Genomic DNA, 25,381 nt, shown 5'->3' with positions numbered 1-25,381 from the left:
CAAGTTAGGGATACTCAATTCACAACATAGTTTAGCCTGGCAATTTGTGAAAGTAGTATGTAAAAAGCTTCAGAAAGGGACAACCCACCCAAACCTCCAATCCTATCCCCGAAAAAAAGTACAGTGAGAACTTCAGACTTCTTATTAATAATAGATGTTAAAGTGATTATGGATGTATTATTGATTTAAAAAAACAATACAAATCCAAGTAACAAATTTTGTCTGTTAATCTTTCAATAGATGAAAAGTGACACCATTGTATTAAGGAGTTACTGAGTGTATTTGAAAGCCTGTTTTTTGTATAATTTTGTACGTGGATTTGAAACTTGTTCCGATTGGAGGAGCAGTGGAAAAGTAAACAAACCAACATTTAAATACACTGACAGAGTCTTATTGTCAGAATTAATTTGTTGACCTCCTAATACCACACAAAAAACTACATGCTAATCAAAGTATTAACAAACCATACACAAAAGAAACTAATATTATAAATTTCTGTAAAGCACAACTACATCATGATATCCATACAACAAGAAGGCTGTTTTAACATACTTGATGTGAGATAACCGAATACTATAACAAAACTGTTACAGCTGGCTTCGTCTGATGGCTTTAAGGTGCTTGCTCTGAACAGTGCTTAATACAGAAAACACGAAGATACACACTTATTACTCCATGAATACCTTGTCTGTTCTACAAGAAATCCTTGAGAGAGAGCTCTGCAAACGGATCCTTTCCAGGAGCTCTAGGAGAACTTTGATTAGAAGGGCTTGAGGCTGTAGGCAACTATGTCAGAAAGTGAAGAAAGAAAGTGAAAGCAGAAAATGCGAAGAATAGGACATGAGAATTCAGCGACAGCAGTGCAGAGCTGTCATTTTAGCAATAAAGTCACGTTCTGCAAGGATTCAAATTTTGAGCAAGCATAGATACACAGATTAACTTTCAAAATTCATATTGCAATTTAGGAACTTCAGGTTTTAGCCGTTAGAAACTAATCTTTGATTTGAGAAAAAGGTGTTTGCAAAGGAGTAGATAAAATTTAACTGAACTATTACAGTAAAACACATGCGGCACATTCATTTCCTAACTAAATCTAGTCAAAGCTGCACCTGTAGACACCTCAAATTTAACATTTGACAATTTCAAGTATATAATTTTAGGTAGAAGTCTAAATGATGGATTTCTATACTAAATTAGATTTTCCAAAAGAGGAAAGGGGAACTAAACAGCACAGTTATGCACCATGCTAGGAAAATCATTGAGTGCAATATTGAACGGAAGAAAAAGACACAAAAAGCCATAAAAGAAAAGGATCTTAGAACAGAGAATGCAAAGAGTGCAGAAAGAGGCACTTGGCCCATCAATTCTGCACTGACCCTCCGAACAGTATCCTACCTATACCCATGCCCCACCCTATCCCCATACTGCTTTTACTGCAGCATTTCTGGTCTGCACATCCCTGGACACTACAGGACAATTGAGCATGGCCAATTCATCTACCCAGCAGATCTTTGGATTGCAGGAAGATCCCAGAGCATCCAGTGGAAACCCACACAGATGTTGGGAGAACATGCAAATTCCACACAAACTTCAAAGAATCAAATCCAAGTTCGTGGTGCTAAGAGGCAGCAATGCTAACCACTGTGCCAACGTGCCACCTTAAAACTCAATTAAATTCGGAAGAAAATTTCAGAGAATGTAGGGTCTATGTGTGTGAAAATAAAATAGTTGTAAAGTTAAGGCAAACACAAGTCAGGATTGTAGGTGGGTTGCAGGACTGGTGGAGCTTTGATATTGAAGGGATTATGGGAGAGACCATTTAGTAATGTAAACACGGGGACTGCAGTTTAATATTAAAGTGTCATGAGTCAGGTTTAAAGAAAACTGATTTTCAGAGAATGGAGGGGTGCAGTGCAGCATTAAAAAAAAAATGTCATGTCACAAAGGGACTGAACATTTTGAATGCTTGGGTGGGGGTGGGGGTGCAGATGGAGTTCATGGTAAAGTCACTGAATTTCTTGCATAGTACAAAGACCACGGCTTCAATTTTGATAATGTCTAACTGAGGAAATTGCAGCTCATCTAAAACTGACAAAAGAAGAAGAGGCATCCAAAGAGGTAGTGGAACAACACAGTTAAAGTGCCATCAGTCTAGTGTGGAAGCTGACCATTTTGGATGATGGTGAAAAGGTTCAGTTCTTTGGTGAAAAGTGAGGGAGCAAAGAATAGATTCTGGAGGGACTCTAGTCAACAATGCAAGGGCAAGGGAAAGTTGGAAGAGAAGAAATGGACTAATTTTGGATTTGATAGACCATGTAGTCTCATTAACCTGAACAACACAGAGGCGAAGTGAAGGTGTAGTTGATCAGACTAAGGACTGCCAAGGAAATACAACAGAGTCATCATCGCAGAGGATGCTATTTACAACTTTAGGGCAATAATTAGGGATCTCAATAGACAATGATTACAGTATGAAGTTGTGGGAAAGATCTGGTTGTCTAAGTTTGCTCGCTGTGCTGGTAGATTTGTTCTCAGATGTTTCATCACCATGCTAGGTAACATCATCAGAGACTCTCTGATGAAGCGCTGGTGTTCTGTCCCGCTTGCTATTCATCTGCCTTGGTCTGTTGTGGTGGGTGATATCACTTCTGGTTCTTTTTCTGAGAGGTTGGTAAATGGGGTCCAAATCAATGTGTGTGTTAATGGAGTTCTGAGAGAAATTGAGAACTCAGATGCTGGAGATTAGAGTCGAGAGTGTGGTGCTGGAAACACAGCAGGTCAGGCAGCATCAGAGTAACAGGTGAATCGACATTTCAGGCATAAGCCTTTCATCAGGAATGAGGCTTATGGGTCGGGGCTGGGAGATAAATGGGAGGGGGAAGGTAGCTCAGAAAGTGATAGAAGGATGAAGGTGAGGGAGAACATGATAGGTCTTGGTGGGGTGGGGGAGTGATGGTCAGGTCCGGAGGGTGGAGCCAATATCAGAAATTTACCTGTACCTCTACCAAATGTCATCTACTGCACCCGTTGATCCTGGTATGGTCTCCTCTACATTGAGGAGACAGGGTGCCTTGTTGCGGATCGTTTCAGAGAACATCTCTGGGACACCCACACCTACCAACCCCACCGACCCGTGGCTGAACACTTCAACTCCCCTCTCCTACTCTGTAAAGGACATGCAAGTCCTGGCCTCCTCCACTGCCAAACCATTACCACCTGATGCCTGGAGGAAGAACGCCTTATATTCCGCCTTGGGACCCTGCAACCACACTGGATAAATATAGATTTCAACAGCTTTGTCATTTCCCCTCCCCCCACATTATCCCAATCCCAAGCCTCCAACTATACACTGCCCTCCAGACCCTTCCATCATTGCCCCCTCTGACCTATCACCTTCTCCCTCACCTTCATCCACCTATAGCTTTCTGAGCTACCTTCTCCCAAACCCTACCCTCTCCCATTTATCTCTCAGCTCCAACCCACAAGCCTCATTCCCAGTGAAGGTCTTATGCCTGAAACGTTGATTCTCCTGCTCCTCTGATACTGCCTGATCTGCTGTGCTTTTCTAGCACCACACTCTCGACCCTTAATGGAGTTCCAGTTTGAATGCCAGGTCACTAAGAATTCCTGTGAATGTCTTTGTTTAGCCTGCCCCAGAATGGATGCATTGTCCCAGTCGAACTGGTGTTCCTCTTTGTCTGTGTGTATGGATACTAGATGGCTAGTTTCCTGCCCATCTGTCCAATGTAATGTTTGTTGCAGTCTTTGCAAGGTATTTTGTATATGACATTTGTTCTGTTGTTGGTATGGGGTCCTTTAAACTCATTAGCAGCTGTTTCACTGTGGTGGTAGGTTTGTAGGCTGTGGGCCTAGGGCTTGGAGTATTCTAGTCAGCATTTCAAGAGATGTCTTTAATGTATGGCAGGCTGGCTAGAGTTTCTGGGCGTGTTGTGTCTTCTTGTTTAGATCTGTTGTGTAGGAATTACTACCAGCTCAGTGAGCAAAGTTACAACCTGATCCACAACCTGAACTACAAATCTTCTCCAAAATCACATTTACAAACTATTCTAATGAGGTAACTAGGAAGAGAAATTGAGTGATCAATGAGGTAGCAGGATTGCTTCATAGAATAAGTGGCGATTCAAAGCTACCATGTATTCCACACAATTCACTTGTTCTTATCTTGACAGGTATCTAAGTTTATCTGTGAAAAGTAACTGATCACAATACAATACATTATAATACAATATAAAATCTTCGGTTGATTACTTTCCAGAATTGAGAGAAACTTCTTTAGAACTTTTTTCCCAGGTTTGGTCAAGTTCCATAGCAGTGCAAGTTTTATGTAGTTTAAGAAGGGAATTAAATTTTGCATTTGATTATTTTAGTTCCATATTTTAATCACAAATTGAGGAAGAGACTACAAAGCAGCATTTTAAGAGTGCTGATCTTCAAGACAAAACCATATTTACAATCCTTTGAGGAATGTGTTCACCATTTACAAAGTACATCAACAGAACCCAATAACTTAAACAAAATGTATCGCAGTCTACATAGAAACCCAAAGGCACTGTATGAAGAAACGCAAGATTAGAAACTTGCATTCAACACAATATGAAACCCGAAATGTCCAATACAATAACCAAAATTCTGACCAGAGCAACAAGTATAGATGCATGGAGAAAAAAAAAAGGATTAAACAAAATATTCATGCTAATTAAGACTCAAAACTTAGACTCAAAGCAAATCAAAGTGCAGTTCAAATCATAAACGTACAAAGCTAATGATCGCGTATTCTGTGACTACTAAATGGACTTTATATCTAAGTATTGCTTTGTGTATTACCACATAGCTATGAGAAATCGTTGGATCAGTGTTAAATATCACGATTGGGGCAATGCGCTGAAAATCAAGCTGCAGTATTGTTGTAACTGTCACAAACATGTAAAGCTTTAATCAAATTATTCTGAGTCTACAATTTACTCAACTGAAACTCAGGTTCAAAGAAAATACTCACCATGTTCACAAAAACATTGTTTAATACAAACAAATTGTATTTAACCATCAATAATTAGGAAGCACCAATTGCTAACTTATAACTTTACAACTTGAACTCAGTTCCTTCTTAAATTTTCCCCTTCACATTCAGATTGACATACAAAAGGAGACAGGTCCTAGATATTAAGTCTGAAAAACAAATGAGGGGAACATTGTTTGATAGCACCAGTCTAGATCACAAGATTCAACAACTTTCTTTCTCTTCCTTTCAATTCCTTTTTACTTTTTTGCTGTCAACGCCATTGTTTGTGCACTGGTGCTCTCTTTCATTCAATTACTGAGAATGCATCCTTTAACTGTCATTAAAGCCAGTTTGTTCCTCCTTTAATTGGGGATTTTCAGAGAAAGACAAGTTGAAGACTGCGAGCCATTACAGGAGACTTTTACTGCCTCTACACAGGAGAGACAGACAGACAGCTTTTTTATCCTTTCCCTTTATAGGCTAGGTGTTTCTAATCTTGTACTGGCTCTACACAAACTAGATCACCTGGTCAGGCGCCAGTCAGAATGTTATCATCAAGCAGTTATTTTCCTCAGCTCAGAACCCACTGGCTCTTGCTGTCTACTATTGATAGGATTCCTGAAGAAGGGCTTATGCCCGAAACGTCGATTCTCCTGTTCCCTGGATGCTGCGCTTTTCCAGCAACACATCTCCGTCTACTATTGATAACACTGTTATAAGGAATGCAACATTGTACACAGTAAACATGATCTCCAACATGCAGCCATCTCCTTACTCAGTCTCCTTGGTTTTAAGTAGTACCATTCTTCATAGGTCACAGTTCAAAATAAAACAAAACTTGGTAAAAGGGGGGGCATTTTCAGGACGGCAATCTCTAACTAGTTGAATATCACAGGAATCTGTGCTGAGGTCACAATTATTTACAATGTACGTTAGTGATTTGGATGAGAAAAGTGAACGTACTACAGTCAATTTTGTTGATAACACAAGAGAAGGTAGGAAGGCATGTGATGGTGATGACTCGAGCGTCTGGTGAGGGATATAGGCTGGTTAAGCGAATGGGCGAAAACTTGACAGATGGACTACAATATTGGAAAAGGTGAGATTATGAACAATAGATGTGATTATTATTTAAATGAATAAAGACTGTAGAAGGCTACAGCACAGAGATTTGAGAGTCCTTGTCCATAAATCTCAAAAAGCTAACATACACATTCAGAAAGTAATAGAGAAGACAAATGGAATTGGCCTTTACTTCAAAGGGAATCAAGTATAAAAATATAGAAGTCTTGCTAATAAAATGCCTTGTTCTTGTCACAAGATCTTACTTACATCCTTTTATGAATCAACGCTCCCTAAAATAGCAGCAGCTACCCACTCTAACTCCAACAAGAAAACTACCTTACTTGTTATGCACTATTTATATGCAGCCATGAATCTGAAGGCATGTTATTTTTCACTTGTGTAGAGTTGATATACAAACGATTAATTCTAGTGTTACTATATCTGGGGAGACTTCATTTTAGTGATCAGACATGGCATGTACATGCATGCAAAGGAACAAGTGTCAGACAGCTCTAGCCACTACCAAATATCTGAGTGCTTAATATCAGGATTTTATCCAGAGCAGATTCTTGGTTTTGTGTAGAATTAACTTTCCCCTTCCCTTACAGGTTCATTCCTTTAGAAGCAGAAGAAGATCTACCCATGAATTATTTATGTCTCCATCAATGCTGTCTGACTGCTATTTGCAGCATTTTCTGATTACACGTTTTTGAACACAAAAGCACAAAGTTTAAAGACTTTCATAATACACATGAACTGAAACATAAAAGTCTGTGGTTTTCATGAACAAAAACTATAAAACTATAGAACATGATCCTCTGTGGTTAGAAATTCCAGAATTTTACGTGTAAGAATGAAATTTGACATGTTCAATCACTAAACTATTCACAAAGTCGGAACTGAGATACTGATAATTAATCGCCATCATAGAATCCCTACAATGTGGAAGCAGGCCATTCGGTACATTGAGTTCACACTGACCCTCTGAACAGCATTCCATCTAAAATCACCACCCTATCCTATCCCTATAACCCTGCATCTCCCATGGTTAATCTATCTTGCCTGCACATCCTTGGACATTACGGGCAATTCAGCATGGCCAATCCACCTAACATGCACATCTTTGGACTGTGACAGGAAACCAGAGCATGTGGAGGAAACACACGCAGACACAAGGAGAAGGTGCAACCTCTACACAGACAGTCGCACAAGGCTGGAATCGAACCTGGGTCCCTTGTGCTGCGAGGTAGCAGTGCTAACCACTGAGCCACTAAGTCACCTAAATTGCTAAAACAAAATTAATTTATGCACTGGTTTTAAACTGTTAATTCTATTTCTACTAACATTGAGAAAGAAAAATGTGGCTAATTATTACAAATCTGTATTAAACTAACATGGTGTTCATGACAAATGTAAATCTAAACCTCACAGTAATCCTATTTGGTCATTTACATTTAGAGATCTAAAATATAATACTCTAATAGAAGCATCACAATTTAACGATCAATGGAATAGTCAAATGTATCAAATTATTAGACAACTTAGAAAGAAATTGCTAAAATACCTGTGCTCCAGGTACAGAACTGAAAGGGTTTGATGGTCTCATGGCTGGTTGGGTGTACATCATTGTTTGTTGCGTCATCATAGGCATAGTTCCCATTGCAGGGGGCTAGTGAATAAAAAAGTTTCAAGAAACTATTTCAAAGACAATTTTCTCCCACAACTAGATATATCAAAAAACTTAAATGCCACAGCACTTAATAATACATTAGAGTCAATGAGTTATAGAGCACAGAAAGACCCTTTGACCCAACTTGTCCATGCAAACCAGGGTTCCTAAACTGAACGTGCCCCATTTGTCTGCATTTGGCCCATATTCCTCAAAGTCTTTCCTGTCCTTGCCTGTTCAAATGTCATTTAAAAGACATTGTACTCACCTTCCCCACTTCCCTCTGCCAGCTCATTCCATATACACACCAAGTGGAAAAAGTTGCCCTTCAGGCCCTTGTTAAGTCTTTGTTCTCTCACCTTAAAGCTATTCACTCTAATTTTGTGAAAAAAAACATAATTTTGACTATTCACCTTATCTGTTCCTCTCATGATTTTATAAACCTCTAAGGTCACCTGTCAGTTCCAACAAAAAAGCGCCAGCCTATTCAGCTTCTCCTTATAACTCAAACCCTCCAGTCTCTATCATCCTTGTAAATCTTTTGTTGCACCCTTTCCAGTTTAATTACATCCCTACTACAGCAGGGTGACAAGGATTGTACACTATACTGCAAACGTAGCCTTACCAATGACTTGTACAGCCGTAACGTGATATCCCAACTCCTGAACTCAATGGTCTGATCAATGCAGGCAAGTGTGCCAACACTTCCTTCACCACCTTGTCTCCCAATATGCCATTTTCAAAGAACAATGTACCTGCATCCTTTGATCTCTCTGTTTGACAACACTCCTAAGTCCTGCCCTGGTTTGTCTTACCAAAACGCAATATCTCCAATTTACCTAAATTAAATTCCATTTGCAATTCTTTGGTCCACTAGTCCAGCCATCAAGATCCTGTTATGCTATTGGATAACCCCTTTCACTGTACATTACTCCACCAATTTTGATGTCATCTGAAAACTTACTAACTATATTCTCATCCAAACAGTTTACATAAATGAACGAATAATAGTGGGCTCAATTGTTTACAACTTTAATATGATAAATACACAACGCACAGAGGCCTTTTTTATTTTCAAAGTTGTGGAAGATTCCCTTTCTGAATTACTAAGTTGATATAGATATGAATACATACATACATACATCCATACATTCTCCAATCTCTCAAATACAGTACTCACGGTTTCACAACACTTCACTACAAATAATATATAACTTACTGGTTAATATGCTAATTTGGCCAACTCAAACTACCTCCGACAGAAGTTGGTATGCAATAGTTTTTGGTATATGACTAATGTTCCCAAAGAAGGGATATTTGTATATAAGTTTAAGAATAGCAGATCACATCAAAATGCCATAATTTAGCTGAATACAGTTGGTTATGATAGAACATGATAGGTCCGTTCTTGTGCGATCTCACGTGAAGAAAATCGTGCAATAGCCATGTCTTTTAAACTAATGGACCCGGAATCGCCTTATAGCCAATAAAGTTAAGGAAAGCTCGCATTCTACAACTATGTTCTAAGTCCTTCAATCACATTGAAGCAAAGTCACGTTGAAGAAACATGCATTACAGCAGAACCAACTGTACTGCACTACTTAGAATGGTATAAAAATTAAATGGAAATACTTTGGTGACATAACAATCTTGGAAATTTGATTTGTCCATTATGACCAAGTCGGAGGAAGAATAAAGATGAGTACCTGACAGTAATAACATCTCCCTTGGTGAACTCAGCTACATGAAATCAAGTAAAGAATTCTACATGATGCAAACATTAATAATTGGTTACAGGTAAGATTCCCATGAATTTTCCCATAAAAGATAAAATTATTCAATTAAATTTACATTTTGTTTGACATACATACCATGCCATATCCCATCACTGCTGTTGGTGTTGTCGCTGGGTAAGCCATTATGGGGGGAGCCTAAGAAAGATAATTTGAACTCATAAAAGCAAACAGCATTTATAATTAATTACTACTATAGATAAAAAGAACAAAGTCTCCAAACAGCTTTGAAATTTAAAGAGTCATGCAACTATCTGATCAATACATAACAGTGTGCAAACCGAGAACTTGCATTGGTGTAGAACATTTTTGCACGTCTCAAAAATATCCAAGCAGCTTATACAGAATACATTATTGGAATAGCAATCACTTATCTGGTCAGCAAATCCAACATGTTAAATTGGCAGAAATTGTGACTTAAATATTGAAGAGTACATAACATTTAGGAAGGACAGGTATCAGAAAAGATCGAGGGCTGGCTGCACTATTAAGTGATATCATTAGCACATTAGAGAGAGATGACCCAAATTCAGGAAACCTGGATATAGAAGAGTTTTGGGTAGAGATGTGAAATGATATGGCAAGAAGTCACTTATGGGAATGGTGGACAGGCTCCTCATTGTACAACTGTGTGGTGACAGAGTTTAAAGAAAAAAAAGGAGCTTGTAAGAAATACACATCAATGGTCATGCATCTGTTTTCTTCAAGTGATGGTCAAAAATAGCCAAGATGAGGAATTCACTCTATGTTTTCATGATAGTTCCTTAAAACAGTACATGTGGGGCTGACCACAGAGCAAGCTATACTAGCTGAAGTGACCTAGCAAATTAGACATATAGATGGGTCAAGAGAAACACTGAAGGGAATATTTCAGAACATATGGAATAGATACAGTATATACCAACAAAAAAGAAAAAAATCAAAAGGGAAGACCCATAATCTGGTTAACTAAAAGGGCTAAAGATAATATAAAACTTAAAGCAAAAAAAAAAACCCACTCTGAAATGTGCAAAGATATATACTAACAATCAATTTAGGAACCATCAGTCCGGCGCTCAGTGTAATGCAGTGCCTTGTCTTATGCACTGCCAGGTTGGGTTATCCATTCATTGAGGATGGGGATTTTGGTGGAGCCTCCTTTGAATTTTTAATTGTCCATCACCATTCACAACTGGATGTAGCGGGACTGAAGAGCTTCGATTTGATCTGCTGGTTTTGGAATAGCTTGACCCTGCCTGCCAGCTGCTGCTTTAATTGTTTGGCATCCAACTAGTCCTGTTTTGTGGCTTAATGGTATTGGAGGAATGGAGAATGTGACAGGCCATGAGGTTGGAGATTGTGCTCGTGTTCAGTACAATTCTACTACTGATGGCCCACAGTGGCTCATGAATGCCCAGTTTGGAGTTGTTATATCTATTCAAAGTCTATCCCCTTTTGCACAGCATTACTGCCACAAAATACAATGAAGAGCATCCTCAAGGATGGTCATTCCTATTGATACTATCATGGACAGATACATCTGCAGCAAGTAGATTAGTGAGGATGAGGTCAGGTATATTTTACCCTTGTTACTCCCCTCACCACCTGCTGCAGACAGAGTTTAGCAACAGTGTACTTTAGGACTTGAGCAGTTTGGTCATTAGGGCTGAACATCTCTTGGTATACAGAATGAGAAGAAGGTGCTGAGTTGCTAGGCCATCATTGGCATGATACAGCAAGAACCATCAACTGTCAACCTTGGTGTGCAGTCAAGGCAGCTGGACTGACAGGAAAGGTTGTTTTCAGGGGATTGCAAAGTCTGGCATTCTTCTTAACATTTTTTACTCCCCTGCATTAAACAAGTAGTATTTGCCAAGTTTGTACTCCTTCATTCATAGTTCTCTCATCTGAAATCAGCATCAAATAAGGCTATGAAGTGCCTGAAAGCATATCTAGCAGATCTGGCCCATGTATATTGTGGAATACCCAACAACCTGACAGACTATAACATGCGTAATTGGTAGCACTGCATAATCAAGGCAGAGACATATAATGATGCATGTATCATAGCAACCTAAATACGCCAGTGGTGTCTAAATGTGTCATCAATTCATGAATTTAACAACTAATGCAATTGAGTTCAGTTTCAAATGGTATCACACACTTAAGGAGATGGCATTGCCATGGGATCCCATCTTCACCTAGGTCTTGCTGACATCTTCATTTCTTACGAGAAGCAAGTCTACAAGAAATGACGACTAAATTCATAACTCTTAAATACTTCCGACATATAGATACACACACTGTATAGTTGAATCTATAGCAGCAACAAAGTTTCTTTGTGTAACTTAATAAACTTCATCCTATGCTGAAGGTGACCACTGAAGTGCAGACCTTGCCTCAATGTCACGATTGAGAAATCTAACAACAGGTTCTCTAATATCCACTAAAAGTCTATGTTAATATATACATTGAAAATCCTACAGTTCCAAGTGCTACAAGATCTATCTTATTGGCAAGCTCTACTACATTGAGCTCTATAAAGTCAATGCGAATCAAATTTTGAGCATGGAAATGATGTATGGGAAAAAAAATTCCAGCTATTTCAGCAGTTAATGGAAATCTGAAGTTTGTTAAAGGGACAATGTTGGTTCAGGCAACAATTTAATTGGGAAAAATCAATTTGGGAATAGCACAACAGAAAGCAACAAGGCTGCTTCCTAAACCAAATAGAAATTGGAATGAAGAAACTGAAACCTACAAAATATACAAAAGAGCTGCTCGAAGCAAAATGTTAAAACAGCTGTGGTATTGACAGAGGACTTGGCAGGGTAGATGCACAGAGGCTGTTCCTCTTGTGGGAGAGTCTAGGACCAGTGAGCATAATCTTAGGTTTCAAAATCCTCCGGTTTGGACAGAGATAAGGAGAAATATGTTCTCTCAGGCAGTCATGAGTCATTGGGCTTCCTAACCACAGTAGCTGGGTCAATAAGGATATTCATGGCTAAGATAAACAGATCTCTAAGCAGTAAAACGTATAATGGCATAATCAGGAAAGTGGAGTTGAGGCTTATCAGATCAGTAATGATCTCACTGAATGACAGAGCAAAGTCGATGAGCTGAATGATCTACCTCTGCTTCTATATTTTATGTTCTGATTCTACTGTACCAAAGCTCCTCTGGTGACAGCTGTTCTGCAAGAAAGGTTAAGCAGACGCACCAGGGAAAAACAAAATAATGGAGAAGGAGCATAAAAAATAGAAACTTGCTTAAAAAAAATACATTAAAGAGGTAGTTGCCTAATATTCACTCTCATTCAAATCAACATGCAAATATCCTATGGCACGTGAAAACAAGTGACAACATATTATTTTATTGAAAGTAAGTTCCAAACTTTGTCTGCATTCAACGTCCACACATGCAAAGATACTATACAGTATTAACACTTTAAAATGCAGCATTCAAGCACATGTTCTCCTGTTTCGATAATAGCCGCTTATACCGTCAGGTTAAGTAAAACTTGAATTATTACAACTGAATAGGGATTAGTTAAAATGTCTAAATAGCCACATTATCTGGGAGGAAAACAATGAAACTCAACCAATATGACTTCTTCAGAAGAGAAATGTTGAAGAAGTCACCTCAGTAAACTTAGTTTCTCCCACTAGAGACTGCTCGACCTGCCAAATTATATCAGCACTTTGTTTTCATTTCAGAGCTTCAGCATCTGCAGTATTTTGCTTTTAATGAAGCTCAAATTGGTTATATCAATATTAATAGCTGAAATTTTTCTTCAGCTGCTATCAAACAGATTTGTGTGTCACAAATATGGTTCATAACATTAGCTCTTTTTGCTATAGGATCCACATCCATTAAATAAAGTTTTATGTATCAAAGTATTTAGTCATCCAAAAATACAGCTAGGAAACAGGTTAACTGAGTCTGTCAGCTGTGTTTTTTCTTGCATTAATCCTAAAAATCATGCAAGTTTTTCATATACAATATGCTGAAGTAAGATATTATGCAGTTTAGACCGGCGTATTTTTTTAAAAAAGGAATTCAATTAAAATATATTCACCATTTTGGTCATTTTCACAGTAATCATTTCTTTAACAATCAGTACCAAAAAAATTAACACATTAAAAATGCTATATACTTATGAATTTTAAGAGTAGATCTGTGGGCGAGCATTTTTTTTTTTTAAAACTTATTTTCCGAGATGTGGGCATGATTAGAAAGAGCAATATTTCTTCTCAACCCCAACTGTCATCTAGTTGTGAGACTTGCTAGGCTATTTCTAGGGTAGTTAAGAATCAACTTCAGTGCTGAGGGTCTGAAGTCACAGGTAGTCTAAATCAAGTAAGCGTGACAGATTTCCTTCCCCAAAAGGGATAATAGGTCAACCAGGTGGGTGAAACAACCAATCACAACTTCACAAAAATAGCTCTATATTGTGGTATGCATTTAAATTAGTTTAATTTACATTCAGTCAACTTCCAGGATAGGAATCAACCAGTACATTCAGTGCATTAGTCTGGTGCTCTGGATTACTGATCCAGGGACACTACCATAGCACAATCGTACTGCATTTTAGCAACAAAATCAGCTGATCTCACTGGCAGGAATCTTGCTTGCTGAAACTGAACTGCCACTGAAGCTCAATGACACTGAAAAGAATTGTTTTCTGATAATGAATTAGCTCAACCTATCATAAATCGTGATGTGAATTTAAATTTTAAAAGTAACAGAATAATTAAATCAGAATAATAGTAGCTACAAGTTGGGTGGCATGGTGGCTCAGTGGTTAACACTGCTGCCTCACAGTACTACGGTCCCAGGTTTGATTCCAGCCTCGGGTAACTGTGTGGAGTTTGCACATTCTCCCAGTGTCTGCGTGGGTTTCCTCTGGGTGCTCCGGTTTCCTCCCACAGTCCAAAGATGTGCAGGTCAGGTGAATTGGCCACGCTAAATTGCCGCCCACAGTGTTAGGTGCATTAGTCAGAGGGAAATGGGTTACTCTTCGGCGGGACAGTGTGGACAGGTTGGGCCGAAGGGCCTGTTTCCACACTGTAGGGAATCAAAGAAGTTGTTCACTTTATGCGGAGTCATTTAGTTTGGGCAAGTCAGACACTAAGTCAGCAAATGAACAAAAAAAAATTCCTGAAGAAAATAGCTTAGCCGTGACTCAAGGAATGCAAATCATTAAATCTCAACAACAAAGAAAAGTGAAAGCAACACATTACTCTTTAAACTCGCCCAAAGTTGATATTTAGTTACACCAGCCACATTTTACCTACACTTTACCAAGTTCCTTCACAACCATAAATGCTCATTGTTAGACAATTTATGAAAAATTAGAGAAAGTGCAATCAATACATAATAGGTTCTTTGGCAGTTCCGACACATGTAAGCAAGAAATCATGACGTCACACAAAAATTGATAAAACAAGGTAGATTGATTTTAGGAGGCAAGTAAAAAGCTTCATGTATTATGGGAGTCTTCATTGAAGAGATTTTAATTGGCTTTCATGTCTTCATCAAAAGGTTGAGGATTGCTAATGTGCTACCATTGGTAATGAAAAGCCAGGAAACTACATCTGACGTCAGTAGTGGGCAAGTTGTTAGAGGGGATTCTGAGTGACAGGATTTAGATGCATTTGCAAAGGCAAGGACTGATTAGGGATAGTCAACACGGCTGTGCATATAGGAAATTATGTCTTACTGACTTGGTTCAGTTTTTTTTTAAAAAGATAACGAAGAAGATTGAAGGCGGCAGAGCAGTGGACGTTGTCCAAATAGACTTAGCAAGGCACTCGTCAAGGTTCCACATGGCAGACTGATTAGCATGGTTAGACCACATGAAATCTAGATGGTGCTAGCCAATAGAATACAAAATTGGCTTGAAGGTAGGAAACAGAGGGTGTTGCTGGAAAAGTGCAGCAGGTCAGGCAGTATCCAAGGAGCAGGAGAATCGACATTTTGGGCATAAGCCCTTCTTCAGGCTTCTGCCCGAAACGTCAATTCTTCTGCTCCTCGGATGCTGCCTGACCTGCTGCGCTTTTCCAGCAACACATTTTTCAGCTCTGATCTCCAGCATCTGCAGTCCTCACTGTCTCCTAAGAGGGTGTTGGTAGAGGGCTGATTTCAGACTGAAGGCCTGTGACCAGCAGTGTGCCACAAGGATCAGTGTTGGGTACACTGCTTTCCCCCATTGATATAAACGATTTGGTTGTGCATATAGGAGGTTTGCAGATGACACCAAAATTGTTGGCTTAGTGAACAGCGAAGAAAGACTACAACGGGATCTTGATCAGATGGGCCAAATGGGCAGAGGAGTGGCAGATGGAGTTTATGCTTTGGCTAAAGAATTGGCTAAAGAAAGATGTGGTGTTTAGATTCCCTACAGTGTGGAAACAGGCCCTTTCGGCCCACACCGACCCTCCGAAGAGTAACCCACCCAGACCCATTTCCCTCTGACTAATGCACCTAACACCATGGGCAAATTAGCGTGGCCAATTCACCTGACCTGCACATCTATGGGCTGTGGGAGGAAACCGGAGCACCCGGAGGAAACCCACACAGACACAGGGAGAACGTGCAAACTCCACGCAGACAGTCGTCCAAGGCTAGAATCGAACCTGGAACCGTAGTGCTGTGAGGCAGCAGTGCTAACCACTGAGCCACCATGTTGCATAAGGCGAACCAGGGCAAGACCTATACACTTAATGGCAACTTCCCAGGGAGTGTTGCCAAACAAAGACACCAAGGGGTGCAAGTGCATAGTTTCTTGGAAGTGGAGTCAGTGCTTGCCTTCACTGGTCAGTACATTGGGTATATGAGTTGGAATGTCATGTTGCAGCTGTACAGGACATTGGTGAGGCCACTTTTAGAATACTGCATTTAATTCTGGTCTCCCAGGTACAGGAAAGAGGATATGAAACTTGAAAGGGTGTAGAAAACATTTACAAGGATGTTGCTGGGATTGGACAGCTTGAGGTATAGGGAGAGGCTGAATAGGCTAGGGCTATTTTTCCTAAAGTGTCAGAGTTGAGGGGTGACCTTATAGAGGTTTACAAAATCATGAGGGGCATGGAAAAGGTGAATAGCCAAGGTCTTTTTCCCAGGGTAGGGTGACAGGGGAAAGATTTAAAAGGAACCAGAGACCCAACTTTTTCACAGAGGGTGGTGCATGTATGGTACAAGGGGCCAGAAGTGGTTACAGAGGCTGGTACAATTACAATTAAAAGGCATCTGGATGGCTAATGAATGGGAAGGGTTTAGGAACATGGGCTGAAGCTGGAAAATGGCACTAGATCAATGTAAGGCACAGGTCATGAATTGGCTATAATGCGATTAACGAATTGTGAATGCTATTTGGATAACAAACTTTCTACTGAACGGGTATGTGATTTTCTGTAACAGTTTTCCATAACACAAGGCCGCAGAGGAACACAACTGTTGCATTATAGCAGAACGACCTGCATCTGGCCAGCGTGGATGAATTGGACGCAAGGGTCTGTCTCCATGCTGCATAACTCTATGACTCTACTCCAAATTTAGACAATTCGGAACATTAAGATTATAGCAGATCAAAAACATAACAGTTGCAGCTAGCTTTCAACTTAGTGATTAACAAAAGCTTTATGGTAAAATAGTTTATTTCACTTACGCATTGAGGAAAATGCATGCCATTCCGCTTTCCAAAGGAAACAATTGCAACATGCAAATATTTAGTTAGACTGAATTCTTGCAAATTGACCAATACATTGATTATTCGAGAAGGGTAAATCAACAACTGGCTTTACAACAATAAAAAAAACTTTTCCTTTTAAAATAAATTCTTTTTAACATTTTTAAAAACACCTTTAGTTTTATTAAGATTATTTACAATATGCTATTTTGTGACCACAGAAAATTAACATTTTCCTTGAATGCACTGTATCCTGTTTTTTTCAGTCATCATTGTATTTCTATCTCCATGTATGTATGCTTGGTCTGTAATGTGACAGACAGAACAACACGTCATTGTTATATTTTAAAGTTGAATTAAAGCGAGATTTCTACATAATTCAGTAATTTTCTATGGTATCCATTAGCTTTCTTCATAAGGACACAACCCATCTTTCCAATTCCAGACAGCTTATGGGAAGGCCGGTATACCTACTATTAAGGGATTCAAGTGTGCAAAAGATGAAGAGTTTAAAACAGTTAAAACCATAAGCTCATCACCCCATCTATTAAGGCATTGGCTTGAAGGGTTGAGTTTAGCCAAATGGGAAAAATCTAAGCACTCAATAAATTGTCTATCAAATTGGTTGATTAACAGCAGTATCCTGGATTATCACAGATATACCTTCAGGGAACCACTTACCACATAGGAGTGATACAAATTCAAATTTCCATCAGTAGGAAATTTCATTATGAAATCATTTAGACCCCAAGAAACCTTGCCCATCCATCTACTTTGCAACCCCCAAGAAAAATGATCCGTAGTGGTTGAGACATTTGATTCCAAAGTTAAAGCCAATAATTTTTTGACTCGCAGTTAATTCCTACTTAGGTGTACTGTCTTGACTACAATGAGTACCAAGACTCTTTGGAAATCACAATATGAAAAAGCTGCAGGATTTCAAAGTCAATTTTGGAAAGTTGCTAAAGCTGACCAAAGGTGAGCAAGCTTTTTCAAAACATAAAAATACTATATTAAGTAGATTTCTGAATTTCCAAACAGGATTTACAAAACATAATAGAACTTAATCTGTAAATTTATTACATAGAAAGATTTCTTGTAACAAGAATCACTAATAATCACTATGCTCAATTTTAGAAAAACACAAGTCTACACAACTTCTTCCTATGTCAACAAACTTCAGACATTTCTACAGAATGTGTACATAATTTGGTTTAAGTCATATTTGTGTGCAAAAACAGCAAAGAGAAATCTTGATCTCTAATTGATTCCACTTCTTGAGAAAGGAGAGGCTGTTTTACCTTGACAATGAAGGGGGTGTTTTGCTTTCAGATAAAATGGACGTTCCATGAGCTTTTAATTTTATTGTAAGACCAATAGATTTCCCAATATGTTTATTACAACTTTTTTTTGCTGTCGAGATGGGAGCAACATTGGGCTCATCACCAATCCTGACTTGCCTGTGAAAAGCTGTGGCTGAGCTAGCTTTTCAAAGTGCCATCATCCATGTGGCAGAGGTATACCCCACAGTGCTGCTGGGAAGCGAATTCCAGGATTTTGACTTGGTGACAAAGTTCCAAGTCAGAATAGCCTTTGACTCAGAGTGAAACCTACAAGTAGCAATGTTCCAATGCAGATGCCATCCTTGTCCTCCTCGGTAGTTAAAATGCCAGGTTTCAAAAGGTTTCGTCAGAAGAACCTTGGTAAATTGCTGCAGCCTACCTGAGAGGTGGTACGCACTACCACCATTATATATCAGTGGTAGAATGTGGTGATGCCCAGCACGATGCTGATGACTTGGGTGGGGTGGGGGTTAATTTAGCAATAGTAGTGTGGCGAATGCCCAAAATGTTGGAGGTGGTCTTTGCCTGGTACTTGTGTGACACAAATATTACTTGCCACTGAAAAGCCCAAGTAGGAAGGAGTGAGGACTGCAGATGCTGGAGATCAGAGTTGAGTGTGGGGTGCTGGAAAAGAAACCCAAATCTAAATGTTCTCTGGGTTCTAGTGGACAATTACAATATTCATCTCTCATTTTTTTCCTATTAGAAAGGAAGTGTTAACTTATATTTAACTAATACCTTTATAATCAGGACCACAAAAACTTTGAATGAGTGGGGAATTAGTGATAATGAGGTATTACTTTCAGAACATTATTTATTTAATTTATCTTGCCAGTTAACTTTAAAAAATCTGGTACCTAACAATTACAATGAACATATTGCAAGATTGGAATTTTTTTTAATATACTGACTTTTATTGCTGACATCACATTGTTAGTTTAGAGCTTTTGGAAACAAATAAATTGAATAATATGTAGTTTTTGCTTCCAGCTGCTCTATGATTGTGATGCGCAAATATTGTGCTGATTTATGCAAAATTTACATGAACTGAAACATTGTGAAGTCTCTATAAAGTGCAACATCCGATATGTAAAGGATTGATCCATTCTGTTTTTAAGCTTTAGGAGTTACAATTATTATGATACAACAACCTGTATATTTTCAAGACAGTGTGATCATGGTTCTATCAGCACCTAGCAAGAAATTTGATACAGTGCCACACAATTGACTTGTGGGAAAAGTTTAGCGCTTGGAATAAAAGGAACAAGGATAGGAGATTGGCTGAGTGACCGGAAATAGATCAGTGGCTCATGGAAGATGCATAAAGAAACTCCCCAGGAATCACTGTTGGGATTTCAAAGCTTATGACTATTATGAAACTTGCTGGCATTGTGAACTGTGAACAGGATAGCTTAAAAAGGAACCAAGTTGGGTGGAATGGGTGTGAAGATGGCATTGAAAAGTCAATGCAAAGAACTGCAAAGTGATTCATTTAGTCTGAGTAACATGGAGAAACAATTGAAAATAAAGGGCACAACTCTAAAGGAGGTGTAAGTGAGGGACCTGGGTGCCTATGTGCAGAAGTGATTGAAGGTGGCAGGACAAGTTCAGAGCGTGGTTTAGAAAACATGCAGTATTTGTGACATTGCATTCAAGAGCAACAAGATTACGTATACAACCTATATAAAACCCTGATACACCCTCAACTGTCTAGCTCTGGGCAGCACACTTGGCAAGGCATTGGAGTGCAGAAAATTGTTGCAAGGCTGAGGACTTCAGTTATGAGAAAAATTGAAAATGCTGGGAAAACAAAACTGAGGGGATATTTGATAGAAGTATTCCAAAATCATGAAGGGTTTGGGCAGGATAGATAGGGAGAAACTGCTCCCATTCATGGAAGTGTCAAGGACAAGAGGGCACAGATTTTAAGTAATTAGTAAAAGAAGCCAAAGTCATGAGAGAAATACCTCTGCACAAAGCTAGTAGTAAAGATCTGGAAGGTCCTGTTCAATTGAGGTTCAAAAGGAATTAGATTTGTTTGAAAAGAAGAAATGCACAGGGTTATGAGTAGAATTTGGAAGATGGCTGCATGGAAATTTCTCAAAGCCAGTGTAGAAACGAATAATCTCCATGTGTTGAAAGAAATTTGATGACTGTGACAATGTAAAATACTTCCACTTAATTGGAACAGTAGAGTACAAAGAACTGTCATGTCCTAGCAGCTTGAACATATCCCCAAAAATCCAAACAATAGAAGCTGAAGTCAGCAGCTAATAAAAGTTCGATTCTGATTTGTTGCTTTTTTAAAAAATAAGTTTCAATTATAAAAAAATATCAACTGAATGTACTTGACTCAAATTATAAACGTACATACATTGTAAAACAGTAAATTTGTCACATCACTTGAATTATTAACATGAAACTTTCAGTAAACTGAATTTTATTTTGGTACAAGCTGCAGTGAATTGTGATTTTCACAAATTTTGCATTTATTATATTTACAGTAACCACTTAAAATACTCTCTCCAGGCTTAAAATTATATTGACTGGCAAAACTCAAGCCAGTAATAAATAAAAAATTCCCACCTCTTTTCATCTTGTCAATGAAAAAGAAGTCCCTCAAAAGCCTTTCGTAAACTTTATAACTTACCATTGTAGCAGGATTCCAGGTGGTAGTAGGAGCAAGCTTTGGCTGCCAGTTGGTTCCTCCAGTCAACTTCCTTTCCCCAGGCTGGTTCCAATGAAGATCACTTCTTAGGCAAAGGATAATCATTTAATCAATAGTTCTCCACTTGGAAGTATTAATCATGCATGTTGGTTCAATCAAATAACAGACCAAGCTAGACAGCAGGCAATTAAAATCATATAGGTCCCTTGAGGCAAAGGAATCGTAACTACAAAATTAAAATGAAAACAGACTTCTCACAGAACATTGTCTCTTCACCTCAGTGATAATTATATTCAAGCACAGATTTGATTTATCTTAGCTTTAAAGATCATCGATGCAGACTAGCATCCAAATTGGTTTCCAATTATTTTGAGTGTCCAGTGGTTTGAAGTAGATTTTATAAACTCTTGCCACAGGCAATGTTGGCAAGTAGCATAATGGCCTTTCCTTGAATAATACACTTTTACAACCAATCCCATGAACTTCTGTGTTCAGCAAATCCCATAATGCAATGATGAACACAATCTCATCCCAACAAATAAGAAGACTTGGAGTATGTCACTGGATTCAGACTGCTAGACACTACATATAATTGGATAAAAAGATCCCAAGCACAGTCATCCACGAGCAAAGGAAGAACACACAGCGGCACGGTGGCACAGTGGTTAGCACTACTGCCTCTCAGCGCCAGAGACCTGGGTTCAGTTCCCGCCTCAGGCGACTCTCTGTGTGGAGTTTGCACGTTCTCCCAGTGTCTGCATGGGTTTCCTCCGGGTGCTCCAGTTTCCTCCCACAATCCAAAAATGTGCAGGTTAGGTGAATTGGCCATGCTAAGTTGCCCGAAGTGTTAGGTGAAGAGGTAAATGTAGGGGAATGGGTCTGGGTGGGTTGTGCTTCGGCGGGTCGGTGTGGACTTGTTGGGCCGAAGGGCCTGTTTCCACACTGGAAGTAATCTAAAAACTAATCCTAATGTACTGAGAGTGAGACTAGGTTTCTGCATTTTATTCATCAACCTTAAGGTACTTTTCTGAAAGGTTGTTTCTTTGCAATTATGGTTCAAGTAAGTGAAAATTGAAAATTAGAAAGAAAACACAAGCCAAGATCAAAAAACCAAATCCATGAATTGAAATAACTGAATTTAAAACTGTGTAATCTGGAATCCACCAAAACTGAGATTCTGCTAAGAAGTCACCTAAACAAAATAGAGCAAACTTGGGTATTGTGTGCTACACTACTCCAGTGTTTTTTAAAAACAAGTCAGTGTTTACTTTTCATCTAGCAAGTGGTATCGTGTATCTTGACACTTCCAAATGTCTTTGTGATCACTTACCAAGAGACATATTATACAATGATACTTAAGAATTTGGGCTAGTTAAAAAAAATTAAACCAAAAACATGCTTTTAGGATTCCATCATTAATGCTCCAATTTGTGTACGCATTGTAAATTGTATTGTAAAAATATTGTACAGGTTCAGTGCAGTGCTGCAAAATAGGTTGCAACTATTTTGATAAACATGCATGAAGACTGTTCTTACTTTTTTGTGGATCCATTTCCAATTCCCAAGTCTGCAATATATGAAAATAACTTGCATTACTTAATCTGCACTTCATTAACACTGATAAAAGCATAATTGTATCCATCAGTAAAAATACTTACTGCCTACAAGGTTAGCCAACGATGAATCCAAATCTTCTCCTACAAGCTTGCCTGGTTGCTGCTTTGCAAGTGGTTGAGACTGATTCTGCAAAGCTATTGTTGGTTTCAAGAGTCCACCTAATCCATCAAAGTCTTTGAAGGTCAGTAATGCAACATAATTAGAAATAAATATTGCTGGCACAATACTTAGTACTCAACATTTCAAACTTTACTGGTAAAATGTGAAGTCCCAACTCACCCATTCAAGCATGCCAAGCAAAGCCAAGGACCCATATGTATGGATGGTGGAAAAAAAATTAGAAGAGCATAATATGTTTATAAAACAAGCCATAAAATACAATCAAAGCATTACATTTGTACTGACTAAATACTGACTAAAAAGGATTAAAAAAATAAATAGTATGAGACTGTTTTCAGCCGTACTTTAAAAATATCCAGTGTAGCAACATGCAGGAATAGATCAGTAGTACTGCATGCAGGTAAAAAAAGACTTGACAAATAAAATGGAAAATATGCAAATATGCCCGATGATTATTAAAAACCTTTCTGGCATAATTTCAAATACAATAGATGTTTAAACATCATTATAACAAATGTCATTAAAACTCTCAAAATTAGTGCTATACAAGGTTAAAACTAAAACCAAGATTATACAGCCCTGACTGAGAAAAACACTCTCCTCCACATTCCCTAAAACCTTTGCTGTATTTTCAATGCAGTAATTAAAGTGTCATTAACAAATGACTTAGAAAATGGATATCTCAACACCACTGTCACTTGGGCTAATTAAATTGAAACTCTGTTAATTAGTTTCCAAGTATGAAAAGTAACACGTTAACAACAACAACACAAAAATAATTCTGAGGTGAATTAATGTGGACAGCACTTATCAGAATGGGACATTGCTTTATTTTAATAATTCCTTTGGAAAAGTAATGTAAAGTAGATTGGTTAATTTAATTCATTATTTCAAGCCAAAACAAAGTTAATTTTATGATGTCCAATGTACCGTAGTGCCTTTATTTTGGTTTGGTTATGTTTTGCAATTTCTGAAAGTCATGTTCTCTGGATGCAAACAGTGGTATTATGTAGAATCCACAAAAGGAAATAGGCCAATAATTTATATTGTACATTCATCATGCACCTTCATGAAGAACAGATGATACATGCACAAAATCACATCACCCATGGTGGCAGAGTAGGGCAATCACCTACAAAAACCAAATTACAAGAATAACACTGCTATATTTGGTCAGATAACTTTTCCCCAATCATTGGTGCATACAAAGTGTTGCTTCAAATTGTAGTGTTCAACTGGAAACAGCGACACAAACAATTCAAAGTATTTAACAAAATAGATCCAATTAACACAATGAAAATACTGAACAAAGGCTAACACATCAAAATAACAGAATCAAAGCCACAGCTAATTGAAGAAGTTCCATTCTTATTTATGGAGCTTGGATTAGTGGTGCTGGAACAGCACAGCAGTTCAGGCAGCATCCTTTATTCCTGATGAAGGGCTTTTGCCCGAAACGTCAATTTTGCTGCTCCTCGGATGCTGCCTGAACTGCTGTGCTCTTCCAGCACCACTAATCCAAAATCTGGTTTCCAGCATCTGCAGTCATTGTTTTTACCTTATTTATAGAGCTACCTGTTCAATCTGCTGTAACTGCAGAGTTCAGGAAGCCAATGCAGTAACAGAGAAATCATAGCTGAGAGAAGAACAGATCAGTGAGATACACATAAAGGAGTCCCTTGGGGAAGCTGTCAGCCACAACATGTATGGAAGAGACTGGGAAGTAGCACTAAGACAAACACTAAAAATTTATGATTTGGAGATGCCGGTCTTGGACTGGCGTGTACAAAGTTAAAAATCACAACACCAGGTTATAGTCCAACAGGTTTAATTGGAAGCACACTAGCTTTCGGAGCAATGCTCCTTCATCAGGTGATTGCAGAGGACACAATTGTAAGGCACAGAATTTATAGCAAAAATTTACAGAAATTATACATCAAAAAAATACCTTGATTGTCTGTTGAGTCTTTTATCTGTTCGAATGTCATGATAGTTTCACTTCTTTCATGTGTAAATCACAAAACCTTTTCTTTAAAAAGTTGCATTCTCAGTTTAACTGTAACAATTGGTGTTAGCTAGACAATATGTTGAAGGTGTTAGCCCCCTGTGTTCTGCCCTCAGGCATGGTACATTGAGGAAACCGAGCAAAGGCTACTACAACAGATGAATGGGCACCGCACAACAATCAACAGACAGGAGTGTTCCCTCCCAGTTGGGGAACACTTCAGCGGTCCAGGACATTCGACCTCAAACCTTTGGGTGACCATCCAAGACGGACTTCGGGACAGGCAGCAGCGAAAAGTGGTCGAGCAGAGGCTGATAGCTAAGTTCCGTACCATAGGGAGGGCCTCAACCGGGACCTTGGGTTCATGTCACGCTACAGGTGACCACCATTGCACTATATACACACACAGGCA

At 38.7% G+C, this 25,381-nt stretch overlaps 1 protein-coding gene across 19 annotated transcripts in view; it reads right to left on the bottom strand.

Moving 5' to 3' along the window:
* The window catches only part of picalma (phosphatidylinositol binding clathrin assembly protein a), a 154,779-nt gene that overhangs the window by 9,072 nt on the left and 120,326 nt on the right, over positions 1-25,381 (bottom strand). For 5 of the 19 annotated variants that reach the window (XM_043691581.1, XM_043691592.1, XM_043691594.1 and 2 more), the window contains 7 exons: positions 22,886-23,017; positions 22,764-22,794; positions 21,210-21,312; positions 17,196-17,222; positions 9,626-9,685; positions 7,650-7,754; positions 684-786 (listed from right to left, as the gene is read on the bottom strand). In XM_043691581.1, coding sequence (XP_043547516.1) covers positions 694-786; positions 7,650-7,754; positions 9,626-9,685; positions 17,196-17,222; positions 21,210-21,312; positions 22,764-22,794; positions 22,886-23,017 — 551 coding nt within the window. In that variant the 3' untranslated portion in view covers positions 684-693. The remainder of the gene's footprint in view (positions 1-683; positions 787-7,649; positions 7,755-9,625; positions 9,686-17,195; positions 17,223-21,209; positions 21,313-22,763; positions 22,795-22,885; positions 23,018-25,381) is intronic. The other 14 variants (XM_043691582.1, XM_043691593.1, XM_043691598.1 and 11 more) reach the window with 7 other exon arrangements.

The sequence above is a fragment of the Chiloscyllium plagiosum genome, chromosome 6 (genome assembly GCF_004010195.1).
Source record: "Chiloscyllium plagiosum isolate BGI_BamShark_2017 chromosome 6, ASM401019v2, whole genome shotgun sequence".
Taxonomy (NCBI): Eukaryota; Metazoa; Chordata; class Chondrichthyes; order Orectolobiformes; family Hemiscylliidae; genus Chiloscyllium; species Chiloscyllium plagiosum.
This window is presented reverse-complemented; position numbering and strand designations above follow the sequence as displayed.